Source organism: Carlito syrichta, unplaced genomic scaffold (assembly GCF_000164805.1).
Source record: "Carlito syrichta isolate Samal-C Ts95f unplaced genomic scaffold, Tarsius_syrichta-2.0.1 Scaffold315149, whole genome shotgun sequence".
Classification (NCBI taxonomy): domain Eukaryota; kingdom Metazoa; phylum Chordata; class Mammalia; order Primates; family Tarsiidae; genus Carlito; species Carlito syrichta.
This window is the reverse complement of record NW_007259245.1, coordinates 709,300-737,042: the sequence shown is the minus strand read 5'-3', so window position 1 is coordinate 737,042 and position 27,743 is coordinate 709,300. Positions and strand designations below refer to the sequence as shown.

At 40.7% G+C, this 27,743-nt stretch overlaps 1 protein-coding gene across 1 annotated transcript in view; it reads right to left on the bottom strand.

Annotated features, from left to right (window-relative positions):
• Positions 1-1,310: 1,310 nt before the first annotated feature.
• Positions 1,311-27,743, bottom strand: part of HECW1 (HECT, C2 and WW domain containing E3 ubiquitin protein ligase 1) — a gene marked incomplete at its 3' end in the record, with an annotated part of 437,085 nt that continues 410,652 nt past the window's right edge. The window contains exons 23-24 of the mRNA XM_021706110.1: positions 2,066-2,164; positions 1,311-1,440 (exon numbers count right to left, since the gene is read on the bottom strand). Of these exons, the coding sequence (XP_021561785.1) occupies positions 1,311-1,440; positions 2,066-2,164 (229 nt within the window). The remainder of the gene's footprint in view (positions 1,441-2,065; positions 2,165-27,743) is intronic.

Below are 27,743 nucleotides of genomic sequence, written 5' to 3'. Positions count from 1 at the left end.
TGTATCTAAATGTGATGAAAGAATTATTTTTATAGTTGTAGAGAAATACCTTACCCATATAGTTATGGCATATTTTATAAAAAGGTTTTCTGATCTATTATCACATTTGATTTACAAAAACTCCATAAATTAGAGCCATGTCAAAACAAGAAAAAGAAGAAAGAGGACATGGGCAGTTTTATTAAAGGAAGTAGTTCTCAAAGAATATGTTTTGAATGAATGAGATTCCTTATTCTAATTTAAAAACAAAATCTCATTACCATATTATCTAGCAATCCCATTTCTGGGTACATATCTCAAAAAATTGAAAACAGGGACTTGAACAGATATTTATACATTCATGTTCACAGCAGCATTATTCACAATAGCCAAAAGGTGAAAGAAATCCAAGTGTCCATCAACAGATGAATGGACCCACAAAATATGGCATATACATATAATGGAGTATTATTCAGCTTTAAAAAACCAAATTCTGACACATGCTACGACCTGGATGAATCTTGAGAACATTATGCTAAGTGAAATAAGTCAGTCACAAAAAGATAAATATTGTATGATTCTACTTATATGAATTATCCAGAGTAGTCAAATTCATAGAAACAGGAAGTAGAATTGTGGTTGCCAGGAGCTGGGGGTGGGAGATTTAGAGAGTTATAGTTTTAAAAATTTTATTTTAAAAATTTTAGAGTGATGGGGTACATGTGAGGATTTACTACATAAGTAACTGCACGCAGGTGAGGTTTGGGCTTCCAGCAGGCTCTCTCTCCCCCTGAGGACTGGCTTTAGCTTAGTGGTTCCTTTGAGAGCTATTTGGCCAGGCTTGGTGGCTCAGCCTGTAATCCCAGCACTTTAGGAGGCCCAGGCGAGTGGATTGCCTGAGCCCATGGGTTTGAGACCCACCCGGGGAACTTGGCGAGACCTCATCTCTACAATAAATCAAAAATTAGGGTACACCTGTAGTTCCAGCTACTGGAAAGACTGAGGTGGAAGGATCGCCAGAGCCCAGCAGATGGAGGCTGTGGTGGCTGGGAGTGTGCCACTGCATTCCAGTCTGTGCGACAGAGTGAGATTCCAACTCAAAAAAATAAATAAACAAAGAGAGAGAGAGTTATTATTTAATGGGTAGAGTTTCAGTTTTGCAAGATGAAAAAGGTCTGGAGATTGGATGCCCAACAATGTGAATATAGTTAAATATACTGAACAATACTGAAGTGCATACTTACAAATGATTAAGATAACTAATTTTATGTTGGGTGCATTTTCCACAGTAAAAAACAAAATACCATTTCCAACCCCTGCATCACACAAACCTGTCCAAAAACCTCTTCGTTAACGGTGAAAGTGAGGTCTAAAATATCTGTGATATTGTTGTCCTTCATCCATTGCAAACTCTGGTGGAATTCCTCATCCAAATATTCCAGGTCACTCAGATCACAGGGCCTGGGTGAATTCAAGGGGGGAAAGGCAAATAGAATTACTGAACCAATGACTGCCCAGATCTCATTCCACAATGTGGTTATACTCTTCCTGGCTAAAACATCGCAGACTTATTCTAACGATTTGATACTTTCGAACATACTGATGAATCAGTTCATATGGTTATTTTAATCCATTCAACAATTTTCATTTGAAAAGGAAATGTTAACATATTTGCAATCATAACCATGAAATAATTGTTAACTCATGGACTCTTTCCTTGGTGAATGGAGAGAAGTATCATTTTAAGACTAAGTTATAAATAGATCGATTCTACTTAATAATTTAATGTAATGCTTATAATACTATAATTTTTAAATGAACTGATTCATCTCTAATAATTTTTAAATGAACTGATTCATGTCATTATATGACATTTGGATAATAGTCTTCCCCTACACCAATGCAAAATCCCCAAAGGTACTAAAAGGCATATATGATACCTAAGCACTTCGAACAGGAAACCTCCATGAACCTGACAGGAGTGGTTAGGGCAAAACAGGGTAAAAGGGTCAGAGGTGCCAGAGAGGTCAGGCACCTCATCCTGCAAACAGGGCTGGGTTGGAGCCATGGTCTGCAAAACACTTACAGTCTCAGGAGTGCCTTGTAGAAGGGCCTCGTGAAGAAAGCATCAAGAAGGTACTGATGGATTAGGGCCAGGCCTAGGATACGACCGCTAAACCTGAACCTGGAGCACAGACAAGGCAGAGAAATATAAGGGTAAGTGGGAATTTACATAGTTAAATATTTTCATTGGTATTTTTTATTTGTTGTGTTTCTTTTTAGTATTCATCTTAAGTTGCTTAAGTCATTTGTTTATTGATGATGTAAGCGAGGCACCCATTCTCCTCCTTATTATTATTATTATTTTTTACCATAAATAATGCCTGTGTGCATAGAATGTACAAAAGGAATCCTCCTCTCCCCCACATACCAGACTAGAGTCATTTTTCCGGAATCTCTTTCACACCTGGGAGTATGAGGACCCGAGAAGAGGAAAGCACTGGGGAAGGGAAATCAGGAATCTTAGATAAATAACCCACATTGAACCAGGGGAAGACCTGAACCCAAGGACACAGAAAGTTTTCTGGATGGTACATCCTTACCCATTCAAGCACTCAAGCATTCTATAAACACCACCTGTAGGTCCACGCTGGCATTTGGTTGTGTTTGCAGAGAGCGGGGAAGAGTTGCATGGAATCACAATGTGGTAAGAGATAAGCTGAGTGAATATTGCCAGTCACATACCAAGATAGAACCAGGTCACTGCTAGGAAGAACTGGTCATTGTAGACCTGGCCACCTTCAGACTTGAGTGTTTTTACTGATTTAAGTTCTTGTTGGGGCAATTAACTTCCTGAAATTTTTGCTGGTGACCTGCTTAGCTAAGTGCTGAGGCAACCTGGGGCTTAATCCCATCTATGCCCTACCCCTAAAACAGCTTCTTGTCTACCTGACCTAGCACCCAATGGTTTCCCTACCATGTAGGCCTTGCCCATCTCTGGGGGTTTCCCTGGTCTCCTGTTAACTAGGTTTTCACCTAATCATGGCCATGGTTGTGATACACACACACACACACACACACACACACACACACACACACACACACACACACACTTATATATATATATATAAAATATATATATATTTTAATCCTCAAGAGACAAAAAATTCCTCTGCTATTGAAACAGTTCCGGAAATCAGAAAAGGGTGGAAGACTTAATATATCATTATGAACTACCATAATCACAAAATGGAACGTGAAAAATATAACATAATTCTTTCTTTTTGCTCCCATTTCCCTCCTTTCCATACCATTCTTTTAAAACTTTCCCCCATCTTTTCAAAGTCTGGACTACACTGTGATTTTGGGCCTTCATGTGTGAAGTGGAGGCTAACTTTTAGAATGGTATCTCTAATTGCAAGTCAGTTCATTCTTCTTAACTAGTCCTAAGGGAAATATCATAAGAAAGAAAACTAAGGCCATTTCACTTGCACACAGAAAATTCCTAAATAAAATGCAAGAGAATGAAACCTACCAACTTATTCTCAGAACAACGCAAAAATGATTAAGGATGTTTAGTTTTAGGAAACTAAGGATAGTTTAGCATTAGGAATTTTATGATTAAAATTAATTATAAGGTCAAAGACAAAAATCATATGGTTTCCCTCCCTCCCTTCCTTCCTTCCTTTCTTTCTTTTTGTTTAAAAGCTGAAAAGTTACTTGAAAATATCCACCACTAATTTCTGGAGAAAAAAATTCTTTTGTAATAAACCAGGAACAGAAGAATACTTTCTTAATGTGATGAAGAACGTCTATCTCAATAATAAATTTAATAGTAAAAATACAGAAGGATGCTGGTTATCACCACTCTTCATAATATTCCATTCGTTCTAGTCTTTGCAGCTAAGTATAAACAAAAAATTGGATACAGATTAGAAATAACTGTTATTGAATGTATATTGGACCAATGCGTGTTATTTGTAATATCTCATTGAACCTTGCAACAACTCTGTTTTACAGTTGTGGCTATTTCCATTTTACAGACTAAGAAACTGAGGGTCAATGATTAGTCTCAAGACAGTGGTATATGGAGGAAACCCACCCATATCTGGCTGATTTAAGACTTTTCCTTTGTGTCTATTTTGGGAAGTGGACAATGGAGCAGTTACTACTCAGGTCTCTGGGAGCAGGTAGTCTGGGGTATGACTGGTATAAGGGCCTAACCTCCCTGTTTTCAGTTTTCTCTTCTGGAAAACATCACTCTTTAAATGTTATCTATAATTACTATTTGCTATTAGTAATTTGTGTTGGCTACCAACCCCTCCTGTGCTAATTAAAATATTTTGGGCTGGGCGCAGTAGCTCATGCCAGTAATCCCTAGCCCTTTGGGAAGCTGAGGTAGGAGGATTGCTTGAGGCCAGGAGTTCAAAGCATGCCTGGGCAACAAAGCAAGATCCCATCTCTACCAAAAAAAAAATAACATAAAAAAGAAATATTTTGGTTCAGGTAAGCTTCAGCTAGCTTAAGGCAAAGGGGGAATTCATTATAGGACCACAGCAGTGTCTCAAGGAATCCAGGGCCAGGAATGCAGTTGGGTCCTAGGAACATGAGGGACGTGAGTGGCTTTACCCTTTCTTGTCCAGTTTCTCCTCTTGGCTCCTCTCTGCTCCTTTCTTTCTCACTGTCAGCGCCTCCTATGGTTTATATGCTGGAGTTCAAGTGCCAGGGAGACCAATTTGATTCTCTCTGCTCTAGGTCCAAATTTTCTGTATGATTCACTAACTGCTCTAATTCAGGTTAGATGCCTGCCCTAGATCAATCATGAGTGACCAGGGAGGAAATCTCAGTCTCAAGTACTTTGCAGCTAGGACCACAGTTGGGTGCCTCTCAACCAGAGGATGGGATCAGATGGAGTGCAGGAGATGGAGTCTTTCCTAGCATAGGGGACTGCAGTGTAGACCATCAAGAGAGACTTGTATATTTGCTTTGAATGGGGTAGACAATAAGATGGAAATTCTATAGACAAAAACACACCGGTATTGTAGGCTGATGTGGGCAATGAATAGGCCTAGATATATATTTTTATAACTGTGAAAGCAAGTTAGGATAATGCGATTTGTCTTTAAGTAAACACAGACAGGATAGCCAGCTTAGTATATACAGTAAAATATATTCCAGAGTGATGAACTATGATCATCGATGTGCGTGTATAAGGTCTAATACAGTGACTATAAAATTCAAATTCAAAACAATAGCTTAAATGGCACAGATTGGCTTGGAAAGTTTTTATCAGTTGATGAGTTGCTGTGGCATACAACTCCATGAACGACAAAATACCTTCTAGGAATTGCACACCTCCTTTACTTATCTCCTTTTTTTAAATCTCACCTAGCTTAAATGACTGCTGTGGGAACCTTGATTACATGTGTTGCTAACATAGGATACAAATGTGTAGGAAGTATGAAACAGAGAGAAAATATGTTTCTTTAGAGTCTGCATCCAAGATAGTGTGTCCACATACACAGAAAGAAGACAACCCAATAAACTATTCACATAATTTAAGCCCACCCCAAAAGTGTTTCTGTTTCGATCGAAGTTACTTGGCACAGGTAAAGAGTTCTGAGGATGATTTACTTATTTATTTATTTCTTAGAAGTGGAGTCTCACTATGCTGCCCAGGCTGGTCTTGAACTCCCGGGCTCAGGCAGTCCTCTTGCCTCGGCCTCCCAAAATGCTGGGGTTACAGGAGTGAGCCACCATGCCTGGCCCTGATGATGGATTAAAATAAGACCCTCCAGAAGTAGCAGAGCCCCTCCCCTTGCCTGTGGGTATCTATGTGTTATTTTAATAGCTGGGCCTCAGGGCCCCCAGTTCAAGAGTCCCTGTGTGTGAACTTCCAGGGACACAGTCACTTCTTTCTCTCTGGGGGTCCCAGAAGGAGTCTGATATTGCAGGCCAGCCCTGCTTTTGGGGTGTGGTGCTGTTCCCTCTTTTTCTGGGCTGCTTTTTCTTGAGGCCGTGCTTGAACACAACTTCTATTGCCTCAGTCTCTGCAGCTCAGTACATCGCGGATGTGTGGTTCATATATCACGTGTTCTAGTGCTGCCCCTGCCCGCCCCAGGCTGCTGTCCGTGATCCTCTCTTCTCTGTGGCCTGTGTTCAACTTAACTTTGCCAGTAGGGAATGGTTCCTCTGTGTTGACCTGCTCTGTTAGAAGGGCCTCATGGTGAGTGGACTGGGCTCTGAGAGTTTACAGGGACTGCTTCCGAAGTTTGCTCACTGTCCTTTAATCCCTATGGTGGCCAGGTCCCGGTGAGTTTAGAGAATAGCCACCAACACTCATTCAGATCTAACCCTCAAGCTGTGTTGGCCATTCCAGCTTCCTGTGCTATTCTTCTGCTTCTCTTGGGCTGTATCTGAAGGGTCCCCAGGTTCCCTCCTCAGAATTTGCTTTCTGTCACCAAATTGCAAGTACATTAGACATGCCCACATGTGTCTGAGTTGCAGTGATGGGTTCCATTCAACTTCTCTTCATAGGCGAGGCCTCAGTCCCAAGGCACACCAGCAGATGCAAATGCATATGATATGCAGGTGGCTAAGGACAAGAGAAGACAAGACATGTCACCCCACGGGAGTCCTTCCCCTGGGCTCAACCTTTTCTCCATTCTAACCACCTGATGGATGTAACACCCTGATGGGTCAGGAATGGAGCCTCCCTTGGGCAGTGGAGCGGGAAGAGAGTCTCTTCTTCAGGCTCTGTTTTGGGTGTAATTTTAAACCTATATGTTATCACCATAAGACACATTTCCAACTTTTTTCTTTGAGGACTCACTCTGTTGCCCAGGCTGGAGTACAGTGGCGCAATCACAGCTCACTGCAGCCTCGACCTCCCGGACACTCAGGTGATCCTTCTGTCTCAGCCTTCCAAGTAGCTGGGACTATAGGCACACACCACCACACCCAGATAATTTTTAAAAAATTTTGTAGGATGAGGTCTCGCTATGTTGCCTAGGTTGACCTCAAACTCCTGGGCTCAAGCAAACCTTCCACCTTGGATTCCCACAGTCCTGGAATTATAGGTGTGAGCCACTGTGCCTGGCCACATTCCCAACTGCTAAAAAATACATAAAGTATACTTTTCCATTTATTTGCCAATTGAGACATGCATTTATGCAGAAACCCATTTAGACTGAAGATACCTCAGAAAGATGAACAACATAGCAAAATACCACATTTAACAGAAAAAAATTCTTTCTATTGAGGGTCAGTCAAGTACAGGTCTCACTGGTGAGAAGGCATGGCCTATTTTCCTTCAGAGGAAGAACATGAGCAGTTCACAGCTAGATTTCTCGACTTAACCCAAGGATCATGTGGTTTGTGGAAACATTCCTTGGACTCTCAAAGTTATTTTCATATCTTTGCTTTCAGTATATTGCAAGTTTTTGTTTTTGGTGTCATCAACCCCTTCCCTCCTGCCAAGGAAAAGTAACAAAATTGGGTATTTTTCAGTGCAAAGAAAATCATAAGCATTGTAGAAAATATAAAATTTTAAAAAATGAGTCAACTCTATTACCAGAAGCAATATTTGTGACCCTAAGGGGAATCTCTTCTTGCGTATCGATTGATGGGAGCACAGCACACATGCATATGGCATTGCTGTGCCACCATGTTCCCATCACAGTACAGCACTGACACCCTCACAGGTCTGCAAATATCAGTTTTCATCAACCTTTAATAAACTGCAAAGTATTTCATTTTATGAAAGTCCTACATTCGGTCTAGCCCTTTCTCCTCTGATGGAAACCTACACATTTTTTTCCATCTTAATCCGTCTGTTCATAGGTCCAGGGGGAAATCTGGATCCAGCATGCACTGTCAGCATGCAGCCAGTTCATCCTGGGACCATGGAATAACTTTGGGAACAGGCAGATGTCACTCTTGGAGCATGTACACCAACATCTCTCCAGATAACTAAGAGATAAACTTGATCTGCCACTGAAGAAAACAACCACAGCCACTTTGACCTTTCATAAAGATGTGGAGAGCAATTGTAGTAGGAGATGTGAAAGGAGCCAATGTTATTGGCAAGGATTTATCATAGTTCCATCTGGGCTTTGCATATTTTAGTGAGTGCTCAAAAGGTAATGGAGTTTCAAACATTTCCAGCACATCTTCCCAAGCAGTTTAAAGGCTTCACAAAGGCCCAATCCTCCCCTGAGTGTGTTACTGTCTGTTGACCCAACTCCTCTTTGGGCTGTTTGCCACTAATCCAAGAAAGGCCGTGTGGTGTGGAGGATGTCAAGCTGTCTTGGTTTAAGTCTTCTGACTTGTGTGACTTTGGGAAAGCTGTTTAACCTCCATGGGTCTCAGTTTACTCATCTGAAAAATAGGGATTATAATGGTACCAACTGTAGAGGGCAACTGCTTAGACAGTAAAATACTGTACGAGGACTAGCGGAGGTCAGTCCACTTGGGAGTTTAATAAAGTACTATCCATAGACTAGCATGTCAGTTCTCTTACACTAGGCTTAGAACCCTAGGGCTGGGTTGAAGAGTGAGAATGTGGATAGACCTACAGTGGCTAGCTTGCAATTTCCTGCTGAAAACCTCTGCCCAGTTTACAAATAGCATTTAATTTTTCACAGTGCCTAGCACAGGCAAGGGCTTCATCAAGACTTGTTGAATGGGATTACATTGAAAATTATCAACTGGTTTTCCCCAGTGGAGCACAACTATACAAACCTACTGAAGATGTCTGAAATATACACTGTCTGAACCCTCCTTGACTAGGTTCATTACTCAAAATTTCCAATATCTATACTAGGTCTCCACTGAGAAAGATGGACAGAAAGACCAACCATCAGAGAAGTGTTTAGGTGATTTGAGTCAACAGATGGAAAGACGCGGTGAATGCTGTATACCAAGAGGCTGAAATAGCAGAACTCTCCCTTCCCCTTTCCCTCTTCAATCTCTCTGGTGGAACTTTGTATGGGAACATGTTTTAGCAGGAAATTAGCATGTAATGGTTTCTGTGTATTTTTCAACTGAGTCTTTCAAGGACTCAGTTTTCATAATGGAGGAAAAAAAAGCAGTTGGAAAGCTTATGAGAGGAATCTCCAGGATTTATGGAAATGCAGGATGACTTGCCAAGTGAAGAAAATAACAGACCTAATGATACCCTGGAAGGGTATTTTGGATAGCAGAACAAAAGATTTTTAAAAGGCTTGTAGTTACCCCTTTTATCTAAAAATGATAAAAAATGGAGTATAAGTGTAGCACTCAGGCAATATGCCAAGTTTAAAAAGGCTCTGGTGGTATTTCTGGCAGATTGATTTCCTGGCATTAAACTTGGGTCCCTAAGAATCGTTTCAAAGTGTCTCCTGGTTTTGGTGACCTTCTTAGTCTCTTATTGACTGTTGCTTCAACAGGTCAAGCGCTTAGTCTCCCTCTGCCTGATTCTTGGCCTCTGCATCTTTTGATGCAACAAACCTCAGCATGAGAGACCTCCTACACCAGTTTCAGACTAGTGAGACCCACCGCTGGCCCTATCTCTTGGCCTTCCTGCCTGGGAAGAGGATCAGACGGACTGCTGGAGTGCTGGAAAGAGGTTGGACACTTGGTGATAATGTGCTTGCTTCTTGCTGCCTTTGGCGAGGGGATGGGTACTGAAGCAAATGCAGGATACTGAGTCCACCTCAAAACCCTGTCCACTGTTTTCAGACTTTAAAGTCTTTCAACCACTATGGTATCTTCTGGAGCATAAACATCTGTCAGAACCAGCACTGTACTGGCAAATTTCAGGGGCTCTAATATATTTTGCTGGATCAGTGAGTGAGGCCAGAAGGCTGCTATACCTGAATCCATGCCTGGATTCCCTAGGGCACCATCTTAATGATCTGTCTCCCAAGCCATGATGCTAGTGACTGCACTCACCAATGCATTGCTTACCTCCTGCAGGTTGACAGCCAGGTGGTTTGTGTCAGCTGAGTTCTAGAAAATTCTCACTGTAGCAGTCATGTTTTCTAGCCCTGGTACTTCCTGGATCTTTCCCAGATACTGCTTCCCTAGTAATGGGCCAGAACCTGCAGGGGCTAAGGTCCTTTGAGGGGTCCTTTGAAGTTCTCAAAAGAATAGAGCAAACTCAGTGCTACTGAAGTTTGCTATCCTGTGCATTAATGGATGTTTGACAGCATCTCTGACCTCCACCCACTAGATGCTGGTAATACTTCCTAGTTGTGACAACCCAAATGATCTCCTGACATTGCCAAAAATTCACTGGTGGTGGTGGGGGGGAGTGGCAGCACAAAACTGCCCTCTCTTGAGAACCACTGGAAAAGAGCATAGAGTTTAGGCAAGAATGTCTAAATAGGTGATTATATTCTCTTTTCTAACTGAAACAAACCACTTTCGTGAACACTGGAGGAAGTCTGTCTGGGTCCTTGGAGACAATGAAGGTCATAAACCCTAAGGCACTGTGCTCTGCTCTGCATGTCCAGGCAATTTTTCATCACTCCCTGAATCTGTAAGTATACTTTCCTGCTCCACCAAATATCACTTTAAACTCCTGCCAAGAAATCAGGCTGTAGGTTTCTCTTGGGGAAGTAATGAGAGGGGAAGCAATTCATCTTGATGCTTGAGGGAACATCAACCTTTCTGAGGGAATGATGTATCATTTAAATAAAGAAAAAGAGTGAGCCTCCTAGAGTTGGGGTAACAGCAATGCCCAAAGTGGGAAGATGTATGGTTTGTTTGAACAACACAAAGAGGCCAGTGGGGGTGGCCTAGAGAGAGAAGGGAATGATGGTAGAACATGAGTTTAGAGAGATACCCAGAAGACAGAACATGCAGGGCTTGGCAGGCCAGGGGAGGGACTTTGGCTTTTATTCTAAGTATGATCGGGATCCACTGGAAGTTTCACGTAGGGTCTATAAAATGGATTGATTGATGGGTTACAATGATCACTCTGCTGCATGGAGAGAGGTGAGACTGGCAAGAGTGTAGGCAGAGAGACCTGTATGGAGGTTTCTGCATCTAGATAGTTGGTGATGATGGCTAGAGGCAGTAGCAGAGGTGATGAGGCCAGATTTGGGATGTAGTTTCATGACAGAGCCAAAGGGATTTATTGATGGATTGAAGGGGAGAGGTGACAAAAAGAGAGGCGCCAAGGACAGTCCATGATCTTGGGCCAAAGCAATTGGGTAGACGGTGGCACCATTTACTGAGATGGGAAACACGAGAAGAGAGGGTTTGGAGGAGAAAATGGAGAGTTCTCTTTCAGACAGATTGCATTTGTGATGCCTATTAAATATCTGAATGGAGCTGTTGAGTAGTGGTTGTACCTTGGGGAACACTGCCAGCTTACAGATGTTAATGTAGGGTCATTAGGATGCAGACGGTATTTAAAGCCAGGCCGCTGGACAAGATCACTGAGGAAATTTGTGCAGATGGTGAGGCAGACCAAGGGCTGGACATTAATTAATGCAGCATTCAGGGATCTGGAAGATGAGGGTAACAATAAAGTACACTGAGAAGGCACAGGTGGTGAGGCAAGAGGAACTGAGGTATGTAGAGCATATGGTTCAGGAAGGAGGTGGAGACTGCGTCAAGTGTCTCTGAGATCAGGGAACAGGAGGTCTGAAAGTTGCCCAATGGTTTTTGCAACTTTCAGGAGAGGTAGAGGGAGGAAAGGCTGGCTGGAGAGTAGAAGAGGCAGTGGACAAAGTGAGCACAGATAACTCTTTCTGGGAATGATCCTTTAAAACAAAGCAATGAACCTGAGTGGGAGGTGGACAAGGATATGGCATCAAGGAAGGTTTGGGTTTTTGTGTTCACACATTTTCAATTTAAGCAAACGTATTGAGTGCCTACTATGTTGCACACACATAGAAAGATTCTAAGGCACCTGGTCATTTTGAGGAGTTTATAAGACAGGAAGGTGGATAGACACAGCAACGCAGCATCTCATCACCATGGAGAAAATGCTGCAGAAGAGGAGTGTGTAGGGTGCTTTGAAAACACAAAGGATGGAAGTTGCCTCAGGAGGGATTAAATCTAGGAGGAGTTTCTGGAGGAGGTAACAATTGAAGTAAATCTTAGAATGAGTTTGGAAGAATGAATAGAAATTAGTCTGCTTAAGAAGACAGGGAAGGGTTTTCCAAGAAAATAAAATCACATGAGGAAAGAGGCAGGAAATGCAATGGGATATATTTAGAACAGCGAGTAGTTAATGATTATTAGAGCATAGGGTGAGGAGGGGCAAGATGTGAGATCAGGATAAAGTGAGAGATTCTAGAAGGTCTTATTTTTCATGCCAACAAGTTCAACCTTTAAACTGCAAATGACAAGGACCTATTGACAGGTTTAAACAAGGGCGTGACATGCTTGGTTTGGTACTTTCAGAGAAATCAGTTCATAGCATGTGATGGATAGATTTTAGGAGGATGAAGATTGGAGGGTATTACAATATGTCCAGGTGACCATGAGGAACATTTTAGAGGTAAATGGACAGGACTTTAAGGAGGATCGAAGTGGAGATGTCTTGTAGGTATTTGGATAAAAAAGTTTGAAGTGCAACAGAGAGATCAAAAGTGTAAATACAAATTTATAATTCATATTTTGACATGGAAAAAAATTGATAAAGCAATAAATTTCAATTACATTGCCATATTTTACACACAGTTATATACATCTTTTCACCCATCCAAGAGTATGGGAAACTTAAATAAAAATAATAATAGCATTTATTTCTACATGAAGATATCTCCTTATGTGTATTAATTTTTTATGGATGTGCATTATTGATATGATAAAACTGGGTTTTGTTTACATATAATAAAAACTTAAGAAAAACGAAGTGCCAATATCCTTGATAAACACAGATGTAAAAATTCTCAACAAGATTCTAGCAAACTGGATCCAACAACACATCTCAAAAATCATCCACCATGACCAAGTAGGCTTCATTCCCAGAATGCAGGGCTGGTTTAATATCTGCAAAACCATAAAAGTAATTAAACACATCAATAGATGTAAAAAAAAAATCATATGATTATATCATTAGATGCAGAAAAAGCTTTTGATAAAATCCATCATCCCTTCTTGATAAAAACCCTTGAACAACTAGACATAGATGGAACATACCTAAAAATAGTAAGAGCCATCTACGATAATCTCACAGCCTACATATTGCTGAGTGGACAGAAACTGGAAGCATTCCCCCTGAAGACAAGGTTGCCCACTTTCACATCTGCTGTTCAACATTGTGTTGGAAGTCCTAGCTAGAGCAATTAGACAAGAGAATGAAATCAAGGGTATCCAAATAGGAGAAGAGAAAGTTAAGTTATCCCTCTTTGCAGATGAAATGATCCTATACCTTGAAAACTCAAGAGAATCTGTCAAAAACCTCCTTACACTGATAAAGGAATTTGGCAAAGTCTCAGGGTATAAAATAAACGTGCAAAAGACAGTCACATTCCTATAAACCAACAATAAACAAACAGAAACCCAAATCAAAAGCACAGTCTCATTAACAATAGCCACAAAAAAATGAAATACCTTGACAACTTCCTAACCAAAGAAGTGAAAGACCTTTACAATGAAAATTACAAAACACTCCTCAAAGAACTCCAAGAAGACACAAATGGAAAAATATTCCATGCTCATGAATTGGAAGAATTAACATTAAGATGTCTGTCTTACCAAAGGCAATCTATAGATTTAACACAATATCTATTAAATTGCCAACATCATTCTTCTCAGACCTGGAAATGACAAGACAGAAATTCATATGGAAACATAAAAGACCACAAATAGCCAAAACAATCCTTAGCAAAAGAAACAAAGTGGGAGGTATCACACTTCCAGACTTCAAACTCTACTATAAAGCTACAGCAATTTAAAAAGCCTGGTATTGGTACAAGAAAAGATGTATAAACAGACCAATGGAACAGGACAGAGATTCTGGAGGCAAAGCATCTCAATTCCTCAACCAACTCATCTTTGACAAAGCCTCCACCAGCAACCAATGGGGAGAGGAGAACCTATTTTGTAAATGGTGCTTGGAAAACTGGTTGACTACATATAGAAGACTGAAACAGGACTCCAACCTATCACCATACACAAAAATCAACTCTGAATGGATCAAAGACCTAAATGTAAAACCTCAAGCTATAAGAATCCTAGAAGAAAATGTAGGAAATACTCTTATGAAAATTAGAATAGGCCACCAATTCCTGATCAACTGTCTAAAAGAGAATTTCATAAAAGATAAAATAGACAAGTGGGACCTCATCAAACTGAAAAGCTTCTGCAAAACAAAAGAAACCATCAAGAGAGTGGGGTGACAGCCCACACAATGGGAACAAATATTTGCCAACTGTAAATCTGACAAAGGCCTAACATCCAGGATCTACACGGAACTTAAAGGTGCAGAAAGGAAAAAAATGAACAACCCTATTAAAAAAATAGGCCTAGCTGGGCTCGGTGGCTCAGCCTGTAATCCCGCGCCTTTGGGAGGCTGAGGTGAGTGGATTGCTTGAGCCCGTGGGTTTGAGACCCTCCTGGGCAGCAAGACCTCATCTCTACAATAAATCAAAAAATCAGCCGGGCGTAGTAGCGCGCACCTGTAATTCCGGCTACTGGGAAGGCTGAAGTGGAAGGATCGCCGGAGCCCAGTAGTTCGAGGCTGTGGTGGCCGGGAGCGGCCACTGCACTCCAGTCTGGGTGACAGAGTGAGACTCCAACTCCAAAAAAAAAAAAAAAAAAAAAATAGGCCAAAGATATGAATAGACACTTCTCAGAAGAAGACATACAAGCAGCCAACAGATACATGAACAATTACTCAACCTCACTAGACATCAAATAAATGCAAACTAAAACTACACTGAGATACCACCTAGCTCTAGTCAGGATGGCCATCATCCATAACTCAAAAAACAGCAGATGCTAGAGAGGATATGGGGAAAAGAGAACGCTTCTACACTGTTGGTGGGAATATAAACTAGTACAACCTCTGTGGAAAACAGTGTGGCAATTTCTAAAAAAACCTGAAATCGACCTTCCATATGACCTAGCAATCCCCCTTCTGGGAATATACCTGGAGGAACTCAAATCACTTTTTAAAAAAGACAACTGTACATGCCTGTTTATTGCAGCATTATTCACAATAGCAAAAACATGGAACCAACTGTGCTGCCCATCGAAAATGGACTGTATAAAGAAAATGTGGCACATTTACATGATGGAATATTATGAAGCCACAAAGAAAAACAAAATTATGAACTTTGCAGCAACTGGATGGAATTAGAGTCTATAATACTCAGTGGTTTATCACAGAAACAGATCTGAGTACCACATGTATTCATTCATAAGTGGACACTAAACATTTATCATAATACTATAAGAAAGGGATTGGCAGTAGTGAGGCACTGCCAGGGTAGGGGGAGCATACCATCAATAAGGGTACCCACACTTTACCTGTATGTTGACCATGTATATACCTAATGCTCATTTGCACCCCACAGTTTAAAATAAAATAATTAAAAATTAAAAAAAAAACAAGAAAAATTAGGTGCCAATAGTCTTTCAGAATCTAAGGGGGCAGACTTTCAAATAGGAGTTCATATCTACTGCAGTCAAGTGTCCATTAAAGTAAAGAACGATCATAGTTCACTGGGTTTGTCAACAAGGTGATCTCTGTTGCTCATGGAAAGAGCACTTAGGTGTGATTGTTGAAATCAGATCTCGATAGGTGAAGAAATGAGTGAGGGAAAGGAGCAGAAACAAGGTGGAGCAGAAAGTGTCAAGATGGATGAGAAGGGATAACTGCTGGAGCAGGGAGTGGAGGAGATGGGAACTGGTGGGTCAGAGCCTGAGTGGGTAAGGTGGGGGTCTTTCTTGAACAGAGGAAGAGGCTCCAAGGAGGGTGATAGGATGGGAAGGTATGTGTATTTGGGGGTGAGACACTGAGGTGGTCGCCTCAGTGTTTCTGTTTCAGTAAGGTCTGAGGTGAAGGAACTGTTTGGTAGGAGCTTTCAAGACAGTGCAGTGGAAGATGCCCCGGTAAAAGGACCGGTGAACTTTGCTGTGGAATCTACTGAGGTTAGAGTGTGATTTTGAGTGGTACTATCTCTCAAGATTGTTTAGTTTTCTCCAGGGCTAGAGGAATAGAAAACGACTCCAGCAACAGATATGGGAGTATGAGTTACAACAAAGACCCACAGTGGCATTTTGCCTATCAGATGGGGTGCAAGCATGGAAGGCAAGGGAACTATATGTGCAGGGAGTGGAGGAGATCAGGCGGCCTGGGAGGAAGAAGGCCTGGCCAGATCAGGAGGAGATGGAGAGTTCAAGGTGTGAATGAGCTTGGTGAGCAGCTGTCGTGGGGGAGGAGGTGGGAATGCCTGCTGTAGAATGATTGATGGTGGGATTTCAGAGTTTTCAGTTTCTGACATGGCGCAGTTCTGGGTGATAATGGGGCCAAGAGAGCTACTGTGGGAGCAGGTGGCTGGAGGGGAATGTAGGTCAAGACCATAGGGGTTAGATAGGTTTGGTCTGTTCTCTACACCTACTTTTATTCGGTTAACGCTTTGGAAATGTGTAACGAATTCCCTCCTCCACACCCCACAACATCGTTTAAATATTGCAGACGCAAGGCATGATTTATATTTGGTTTTCATAGTTTCCCTGTGTGTGGAAACAGTTTTGCCAATTAGCTGAGAAAACTTGAAGTTTTCTTCATCTGCCATGGGAGACTCTGCCAACACAAGATAATGACAGGATATTATCTCCAGATTACTAATTAGCAACTGAAATGAATGCCTAGCCCTGGTGCTGCCAAGTCCCCTCCATTAATATCTGCCCTGCATGGGGCAGAAGAGTGAGAACAGAGTTGCTTTCCCTCAACATGGTGGGTCAAGTGTGCAACCCCCTTTTAGAGAAAGCTCTTCTAGAAGAACATGTCTGTAATTCCGGCTACTGGGAAGACTGAGGCGGAAGGATCGCCAGAGCCCAGCAGGTCGAGGCTGCGGTGGCCGGGAGCGGCCACTGCACTCCAATCTGGGCAAGAGTGAGACTCCTACTCAAAAAAAAAAAAAAAAAAGAAGAACATTATGTCGACTCTGACTTGCTCTCTGACTGTGCATAGATTGCAAATAACGTACTTAGTACTGATCTGATTCTAAAACTTCAAGTCAAATGAAAAGATAGTTATGGCAAAATTGATCATTTGAAGGTGTGTATTTTTTTAATGCCCATTATTCTGGTTGGCTTGTGTTAATATTGAATGTGTCAGTCATATTCTGACAGATTATTATGATTAACTTAGGTTAATGTGGAAAGAGGTTGAGAAGCAAAGGTCTAGGAAAATAGACATTCTCATAAATATAGAGAATATTACCCCCATCTTTGCTTCCTGCTGTGTGCAGATGTGTTCAAGTATGTTTCTGGCCAGAAAATAATAATGAAGAAACTCAAAGATGCTTTCATTGACATCCAAGTATTCTTTACTGAGAGAGTTCAAATATTTTGTTCTGTGACAACATGTGAATGCTCATGACTGAGATTATATTTACTGGCCATGAAAATGTTATACATATTCATTCATTCATTCAGTCAAACAACTGAACAATTTTTTGAACAAAATCAAAGTAGTCAATCAATGGACAAAAATATCTTAGCTCTCAGTTTAATTTTTTTAGCTATTTCACTTTCTAGTTGTTTTACTGTTGTCTCACTCTCAGTCATTAGTTCAGGTTAATTTCTTTCGTGAATTTGCCTTATGAGCTTAGGCAAACTTGAAATTTTTTTCACCTCAATCCTCCTATTTACCTTGGGGATTTACTACTGATTTCTTCTTGTAGGTCTCTGGAGGCTGTTGGGAAGACTGATGAATTCCTTGTCAAAATATCATTTATTCTTCAGGTAGACACTCCAAAGTTATGTATTGTATTTCATTCCAGAGTGAAATACTGTGTTTTTAAACTTGGAGGTTTTTATGGTGGAAGGCATGTGAATGGATGTCTATTGTGAGTTGAATCTTGATCCCAAAAAGATACACTCATGTCCTAAACCCTGAAATCTGTGAATAGAATTCATTTGGAAAAAGATTGAAGACATAATTAAGTAAAGGAGCTTGAGATAAAATCATCTCGGATTATCCAGGTGTGCCCTAATTCAGTGACAACTGTCCTATAAGAGATAGAGAGAGGAAGACACAGATGAGAAGGCCACGTGAAGACAGAGGAAGAGATTGGAGTGATGTAGCCACAAACCAAGGAACACTTGAAATTACCAGAGGCTGGAAGAGGCAAGGATGGATTTTCCCCTGGAGACTTCAGAGGTAGCCTTGCTGATGCTTTGATTTTGGACTTCTAGCCTCTGGAACAAAGAATGCCCAGTTTGTGGTAATTTGCCAAAGCAGCCTTAGGAAAGTAATAAGTACCTAACCGAGAGGATAGCCCTCCTCCTTGCTTGTCTCGTAACACTTTTCACTAGGCATATTATCTTGTAATTTGTAAGTTGCCCTACTAAAGTCATATATTTAATTTCATGCAAGAAAATAATTTAGTTTAGTTTTAGAGTAAGACATGGTGTTCTGGTTCTATGTCTAGAATTATATGGAAATTTGACCAAAAAAGGCTGCTTACCTAGATAACTAAAATACTCTGAAAACTGATACATCTTCATCTAACTGGATAATCCAGGAAGGTGAAGATTTGGAAGGTTTTAATGATCTGAGCTGCACATACCAGGGAATACAGGAACACCAGTGTCATCACTCTCTAGGTAGACCCCATAGTGCCTTATTGACTCTTCAAATGTTGTGTCCGTCTCTTACCTATGACTCATTAATCAGCACACAGTTTTTCACTAAGTCTGAGTCAGGTGTTAAAAAAATAACTTGATGTGACCCAAACAATTTTAGAATTTTCAATCATTCATTCATTGATTCAATTTTTCCTCAAATCATAATGAGGTAGTTATGATATGTGAGGCACTGTGCTAGAGGCTGGGATACTTAGTGAACATAACAGGAAGGGCCCTCAAGCTCCCACGGAGCATATAATCAAGTGACATTATGCACTACAAGCGAACTATGTGAAATTACAGAGGTGTGTTTTCTGTTTAGCCCAATTTTATGAGGGTAAGTATATATTTCGAGGGGCAGATATTAGAATTATTTAAGTACGACCTAAATCAAAACTGAAATCTAAACTGCAACTTTCATGGGATTGGCAAAATAATGATGGCTCTGACAACATCAAGTTGCCATGCTACATAAGGGTATGTGAACCGATACAATCAGGATACCAGGAATACTTGAAGCTATTTAAGTAATTGGTTCTGAATTAATTTCATTGATAGAGGAAAAATATGGACTGCATACGTCAAATAATATATTATGTCAACATAATATGAGGTTATGATTACGTTCTATGCAGCTTTATTGTTTTAAAGATTTATCTACTGACCCTTTCTTCCTTCTTTCCTTCCCTCCCTCCCTTCTTTCCTCCCTGTCTCCCTCCCTCCCTCCCTCCCTCCTTCTCCCCCCCTTTCCCTTTTGAAACAGTATCTTGCTTTGTCACCTAGGCTGGAGCACAGTGGTGCCATCATAGCTCACTGCAGCCTTGAACTCCTGGGATCGAGCAATCCTCCCATGTCAGGAGCTGAGGTACGTGCCTCCATGCCTGGCTAATTTTTTTTTTTTGTAGAGACAAAGTCTCACCATATTGCCCAGGCTGGCCTCAAACTCTTGATCTCAAGTGATCCTCTTGCCTTGGCCTTCTAAAGTGCAGGGATTACAAGCATGAGCCACTGTGCTTTAGGTGGCAGAATTAATTATTATTCTTTGAGATTGGAATATAAAGCGAATGTCCCTAGAAGTCTGGATAGTATGAAAAGCCAATCTTGGATCCTATGTAATGAGAAGTTTTTCCTGCCCCTTGTCCCCCTAAAGTTCCCAAGGCTGGTCTGCTCTTAGCCTGTGCTGGGGATCTATCTCTTGGATTATATATACCATATACCTTCCTAGAAGTCTATCTACACTGATTCTCATTTATCTTTCACAGTGATATTGCTGATCATTAGATTTATACATCTCCATTCTGGGATCATTTGGATACCTTGATTCTGTTTTCAGTTTGATTAGAATTGCATTCCTGTCCCTGATCTACCTTCACCAGTGTCATTTTCAACACTTTTTTGGGGATAGCCCTGCTATTCTCAACTTAGAAAAACCCATGCAAGGAAGTTTACGTTGACCCCCTCCCTCTTATCATTCCAGTTTCTGCTGCTGTCAAAGTTTGCACTCTTTTTTGTAGCTCCAGCTACTTGGAAGGCTGAAGTGGAAGGATCATCTGAGACCAGCAGGTCTAGGCTTCGGTGGCCATGAGCATGCTACTGTACTCAAGCCTGGGCAACAGAGTGAGACTCCAACTCAAAAAAAAAAAAAATTTGCACTCTTTCCACTCCTCTAAATATATACTTTCCCTCATAAAATTGAGGCTAAACAGAAAATGCACCTCTATATTTTCACGTAATTTGCTTTTTAAACCTCTCTCAATAGACAAAACATCTTTTGAAGACAATGTGTTGACTCTGTTAATTCTATTTGGCATTTAAATAATCAGAAAATGAGCAAATTTTATGGAAAGCACATCTTTCTGTGACTTAAACAATAATTCCAATTTTGTTAATTTTTATATTTAGAGTTAAGCCTGAGAATTTCTCAGCCATAATATTGACCACTTATTCTGATTATTGTATTTGATATTATTACTAGAGTGTTTTCATTTCCTTTGTCCTCAAAGCAAATTTCTAAGGTTGGCAGCATTGATTTTCATTTGTGTAATGAAGTTGTATATTTATTAGAAAGAATTTGAATATGCAGATAAAGCATAATTTTTAATCCCCATTTTATGTTAGGATCCCAAGATCAGGTAATGTAAAGAGCCTGCTTACATTAACTAACTCTGATTCTTTTGAAACTCTTCCTCAGCTTAAATCTTAATATCAGGGAAATTTGTAAATGGCATTTTTTTGCCCATGTATAGGACACAAGCTCCTCGCACATCCTGCTGATAGTTGCTTATACAAATTTTGCTGTAACTTCTTTTCCAATGTTGCAAGCACACAGGCGAACTAAGGGTTAACTGATGGCCTGAAAACCCAGATCACCACAGTTTCTAGTAGAAACTTTAAAAAAAAAAAAAAATCCTTTCAATTTTAGGCATGTCAAAACCTTTCCACTCCTCTCTTCCCATCTACAAATAAAGGATAATAATGTTAATATTTGCTTGCTTTACCTCCAGGAGAAATAAAAAGAAAGAGTAATTTAATGTCAATAGGTTCTTTGAAGATGAAAAGAACTTCATAATTGCTAAGTTCTATTACATTAAAAAGAATTCATCTTAAAGATACTCCCTTGTACTTATCCTCATAACTTTGATTAATTAAAAATAATTATTCTTTCTCAACCTCATTATTTAAGTACATAAGATATTGATGATGTTCCCACACAATGTATGTTTCCATGCTTTACCCAATGTTATTGCCTTCATTTCTGGAGCTTTCATATTTTCTAATTCATACATTTCGAAAAATCTAGTGAACATCTGTTGTGTCTGCCTGGGGTAGACTTCATTTCTGGGTTTGAAGATTGCATGAACAGCTAGCTTTTTTTCTCACACTCTTTAAAGGGCTATTGAAGTTGCTAGCATCTAAGACTGTTTTTCAAAGTGGGGGTGGGGGTGTTGACCCTTCTACTGACATCTAAATCCTTGGGGTGCCTGTTAAGATATAGGTGCCTAGAAATTAGACTCTATGGGGTCGGTTACAGTACTCTGCATAAATAAATTTTGTAGTTGCTGACCAAAATTTGAGAACCACCGACTCCAAGTCCCTCATCCTTTTTTTTTTTTTTAGTTGGAGTTTCACTCTGTCACCCAGACTGGAGTGCAGTGGCTGCTCCCAGACACCACAGCCTCGACCCACTGGGCTCCGGCGATCCTTCCGCCTCAGCCTTCCGAGTAGCCAGAATTACAGGCGTGCACTACCACGCCAGGCTGATTTTTTATTTATTGTAGAGATGAGATCTCGCCAAGTTGCCCAGGCGGGTCTCGAACCCGCGGGCTCAGGCAATCCACTCACCTCAGCCTCCCAAAGGCACGGGATTACAGGCTGAGCCACCAAGCCTGGCTTCATCCTTTTTTTAAGATGGAAAAAAACAGTCTGAAAGTCAAAGTGAAGTTTTTTGCCTGAGGCATCACCCATTGCATTTTCTGCATGGATACTGGGAAAGGGGATGGAATACAGAGACTTTATCTCCTCTAGTAGCAGAGGGCATGAAGGGCCCTGCCTGGCCTTCTTTCAGCCCATCTGACTGCATCTACATACATCCTTTACCTCCTCGAACCCTACTAAATGGGGGAGGGAGGGAGTGTCTTCTTTTTGTCACCAGTCTCTCCCTCCTTCTGGTTCTTTCTGTGCCTCTCTCATTCATAAGTGCATCCTACACCCGTCATTTATTTCCCTCAGTTCCAAGGAAGAAGGGTCTGACCCTTTAAAAAAGCTAAGCTCTCCACTTGAGCTACAGATCCTCTTTCCCTGCCCCCTCTGGACTCTTCCTTTCCTTCCTTCTGACATTGTCTCTTCAAAAGCCTCCTTGCATCCTTCCAGCTGCCCCACATAGCTGGATGTTTCAGGGATGTTTGTTGCTAGCTAAAAAGAAATGCAAGCAGAACTACCTTTGAAAAATAAACTCACAGTACAAACAGTAAGGGGCAAGTGACAACAATAATAATGCCCCCACAATGGAGCAGTTTTGGGGATGAATATTGGGGAAGTGAAGTTTTGGCTCTTTGTAGCTCCCTGTCTCCCTTGCAGTCACATTTCCCTGTTCCTTGTTTCCCCTCCAAGCCCAGCGTTATTTTCATTCCCTCTGCTTGGTATACATTCTTGTGGCCTGAGTTCAGGGTTTGGCCCCAGGCTAGTCTCCTATCTCTACAGCTAATAGTGGGTTAGGCATGGGTTCTGGCATTCCCCAGCAGCAGTTTGCTCTGTAATTTTTTACACTTGGTCTGCGGGAAGACTGAGCCATGGCGTCTGGAGCTCCTTCATAGCTGCAGCCCTGCTTGGTGAGGGAGGTGGCCTATTGCTGGGCAGGTGAGAGCACACCAGGACCACGGCCAACCTCCTGCCCTTTAAAAAGTCCACAGAAACGCTGTGAGAATCCTTCCAACAGCCTGATTCCCTGAGGGGTGTAGTGTAGCCTTTGTTTAAACTATGAAAGGCTGAGGTGGAAGGTTCGCCAGAGCCCAGCAGGTCGAGGCTGCAGTGGCCGGGAGCGGCCACTACACTCCAGTCTGGGTGACAGAGTGAGACTCCAACTCAAAAATAAATAAATAAATAAATAAAAATAAACTATGCCTTCTGGCTGATTCTAGAAGGTAACCATCATTAGAAGCAAATGATTAAAGCACCTGAACTATTTTCTTCTAGATGGACTAAAAGGGAATCATAACATGAACTCAGTGGACTGACTGCACTGAGGCTCTTGCCTGGTCGCTACTTGAAGGCTTGGTTATGCTGGTCCAGTAACCAGATATATCTAATATATGGCCTTGGTTCATATATTATCTTGCTGCTATAACAAAATGTCACAGCCTGAAAATTTATAAATAATGAAAATTTATTTCTCAAGGTTCTGAAGGCTGGGTAAGTCCAAGATCAAGTTGCCAGAAGATTCAGCGTCTGATAAGGGCTTGCTCTCTGCTTCCAAGATGGTGTTTTCTTGCTGTGTCTTCTAATGGTAGAACCTCTTTTATAAGGGCACTAATCTCATTCATAAGGATGAAATGCTCATGATTTAATCACTTCCCCAAAGACCCCACTCTTAATGTCATCACGTTGGGGAATAAGTTCCAACATGTGACATTTTGGGAAAAAACATATATTTAAACCTTAGTATGACTTAGTTCAGGGTTGAAAATTTTTTCATAAAACTACAGGCCCACAGAAATACTTTTTAATCCTGTAAAATTTTTGCTAGACCGTTTTTTCCCCACAATCTCCTTTCTTATAGGTATGTGAAAACAGTGGTTCTCAACAGAGTGATTTTACCTCCCAGGAAATGTTTGGCAATGTCTGGAAACATTTTTGTTTGTCACAACTGGTGGTTGTGGTGGTGATTACAGAGAGTAGAGACCAGGGATGCTGGTAAATATTATACAGTGCACAAGGACAGTCTTTTAAAATAAGGAACTATATGGCCCCAACTGTCAACAGTGCTGAGGTTGAGAAGTCCTAGATTGAAGGAATAAATCTAGCTTTCTCTAACACTTTCAGATGTCCCCTATAAAATATACACTCAATGGAAGAATGATAACATCAACCATTTGTTAAATGCCTACTGAGTGCCACTTTTCCTGTAACTTTAGAACCACCATACAGAATAGGCACTGTTATGGGCTAGATGTGTCCTCCAAAATTCAAATGTTGGTGTTGCTCCAGTATCTCAGAACGTGACTGTATTTGGAGATAGGATCTTTAGGGAGGTTACTAAGTTAATATGAAGTCATATGGGCAGGCTCTAATCTGATATGATTGGTGTCTTTATAAGAAGAGAAAATTAGGACACATGTATACGTGTCCTCTATACATGTACAGAGGGAAGACACACGGAGCTGATGGTCATTTACAAGACAAGAAGAGAGGCTTCAGCAGGAACTAACCCTGACAACATCTTAATCTCAAACTTCCAGCTGCCAGAATTTAAAAAAGTTAATTTCTGTTGTTTAAGCTACCCAGTCTGTGGTACTTTGTTATGGCAACCCTACCCAACTGGTACAGACACTGTCTTAATCTGTTTATGCTGCTACAATAGAATACCACAGGCTGAGTAATTCATAAATAATATAAATTTCTCACAGTCTTGGAGGCTGGGAAGTCCAAGATCAAGGTCTTGTGTCTGGTGAGGACCCTCTTGCTGCATCTTCATGTAGCAGAAAGGGGAATGAACTCTGATTCCTCACATGGCAGAAGAGCCAAAGAGAGCTTTTATAAGGGTCCTCATCCCATCCATGAGGATTCTGCCCTCACCATTTAGTCACCTCTTAAAGGCACCACTTTTTCATATTATCATGTTGGTGATTAAGTTTCAACTTACGAATTTTGAGGGGATAGATAATTCAAAACATAGCAAGCACTATTATTTCCTCTTTATGGATAAGGGGGCTGAAACTCAAATGGGTTAAGATACCTGCCCAGGATCACACAGAAATTGAGACCTGGAGCAGGATTTAAACCTGAGTTTGCCTTTTGCTATGTGGCACTCTGCCTCAGGACCTGAAAGGTGGCTCCTTAATGCCAGAGACCATGCTGGCTGCAGAAGTCAAACAAAAACAGTAAAATGTTGCTCCCATCCAGTTTCAAAACTAACACAAATCCTTATAACACAAAGTAGCCAGGGAGAGATGGAAGGAGACATGCAAACAGTAGACTAGAGCAGTATTTTTTCAAACTGTTTTGCACAGAAGCCTAGAAATAGGAAGGAAGAAGAAGAGCTCTAATAGTCAACTGACCAGCTGGCCCTCCTCCTTACAGGAGTCCAGCACCACTTTCATCTGTTCTAGATTTGGGATTGAATGCAAATTTCATTGGAAAACAAGTTTCCAGCTAAAAGGGTTTGAAAACTGTTGTTTCCTAAAAAACAAAAACAAGCAAACAAACAAACAAAAAACCTCAAGAGAAGATGAACATATTTAGCTTGAGAGGGTTTCAGGAAAGAAGTTGTAAAGGAACTACACAATATTTTAAGTGGACTTTAAGGGCAGGTGAAATTTGGGCCCAATGAGAGATGAGGAACAGAATAAGCAATTGGGGAGTGGAGTGAAGTCCTAGGAAGAGTGGGGAAGACAGAGGAGGAGCTGGCCAGGAGAGGCAGATGGTGTGTCAAGGCAAAGAATTTGTATGCTTTGGCTGTTCTGAGAATCTAGGAATCATCACTCCATTTTGTAGACAGTGGGGAATTATTAAAGATATCTATCCTGAGTAAAGAGAGGAGGGGCAGCCAAATGGGATGAGGAAGGGAAGAGACCAAAGGTAGGATGAACATGGTAGTATCACATACGTATGATATTTATGATATGCCAGGAGCTCATGTGCAGAACAATTTGATGAATCCAGCATCAAGTCTTCAGGTGCATACAAATATTGCACTGATGATTCGTATCTAAGACATTTATTTCCCTCTAGTAATTTAGCTAAGATATTTGCACCAAATGACATCTTAGCTATTAGAAAGTTATTTATTTTTACAAACCTTTTTATTTACAAACTTATTTATTTTAAATCATTTTTATATAAATTCAATACATATAGTTATGAAATATAATAAAACATTTTATTATCATTGGTTTTGGCTTCTGACTTGGCTGGCTCCTCTCACCTCATCTCCTGTGACCTATGTTGACACTCTAAGATGTGCTCTTTCACATCTTTCATCTGAATCATATAATCACATGCTACTATATTCATATTTATGTATCTCTATATGCACATAGCTTTCAGGTCATTATTTTTCAGTTTCTCAACAATAGTGTTATTCATGATTTTCTGTTTCTTTCTTCTCTCAACTACATCTTAAGGAAATCCCTACCCATCATCTGGTAAGGTTCTAATCAGTCTTTTTTATGCCTCATATTACCCTGCAGTGTGGATCTGCTATAATGAATTTAAACATTACAGCATTACCCTGCTAATGGACATTTAAGTTGCTTCTAGGTTTGTGTCTTTACAAACAACGCTGAAATAAACTGTTTCATTAGACAGTCTAGAGCCAGACCACGCAGGTTTTACCCCTACCTCTGCCATTTGCTAGCTGTTACCTTGGGCAAGTTTTAAACCTCTATGGGTATCAGTTTTCCTATTTGTAAAATAGGGAATCATAATAAAATATGTAATTCATGAAGAGCCTTTACAAAAATGCCTGGCACATAATAAGAACTCAGTAAATATTACCTAGTATTATAAAAGCCCTTAACACTAGTGCTTTTGTTTCTATGAGATAGCTTCATGGGCTAAAGGGTACATGGGTTTTAAAATTTTTAATATATATTGTGGATTGCATTACCAAAAAAAGGCTGTAAAATTCATGTTTCTACCAGCAATGTATGAATATCCTTTTACTTATGTCCTCTCCAAAAAATAAACAACTTTTAAATTTTTGTCAGGTTGATAGCTATAAAGTGATATATCACTGTCACTTTAATTTACATTTCCCTGATTATTGGCAATGTTGACATTTTAAAAATGGGTTTATTAATCATTTGGATTTGCTTTTGTCAGAACAGCTTTTTGGCATTCTTGTCAATTTTTCTGGGGTTGTGTCCCCCTTCTTTAAAAATTTTTTTATTTTAAAGATGTGGGGTACAGTTCAGGGTTAGGTATACAAATGTCTCTCCCCCCTTTTTCAAGTTGTAAGAACTCTTTGAAATTTATATTACAGATTTTCTTTCCCTTTTTTTTTTTTTGAGTTGGAGTCTCACTTGGTTGCCCAGGCTGGAGTGAAGTGGCATGCTCATGGCCACCCCAGCATCGACCTACTGGGTTCCGGCGATCTTTCCCGAAACCTTAGTCTTTCAACAGCTTTTTTTTTTTTTTTGAGTTGGAGTCTCACTCTGTCGTCCAGACTGGAGTGCAGTGGCCGCTCCCGGCCACCGCAGCCTCGACCTGCTGGGCTCCAGCGATCCTTCCGCCTCAGCCTTCCG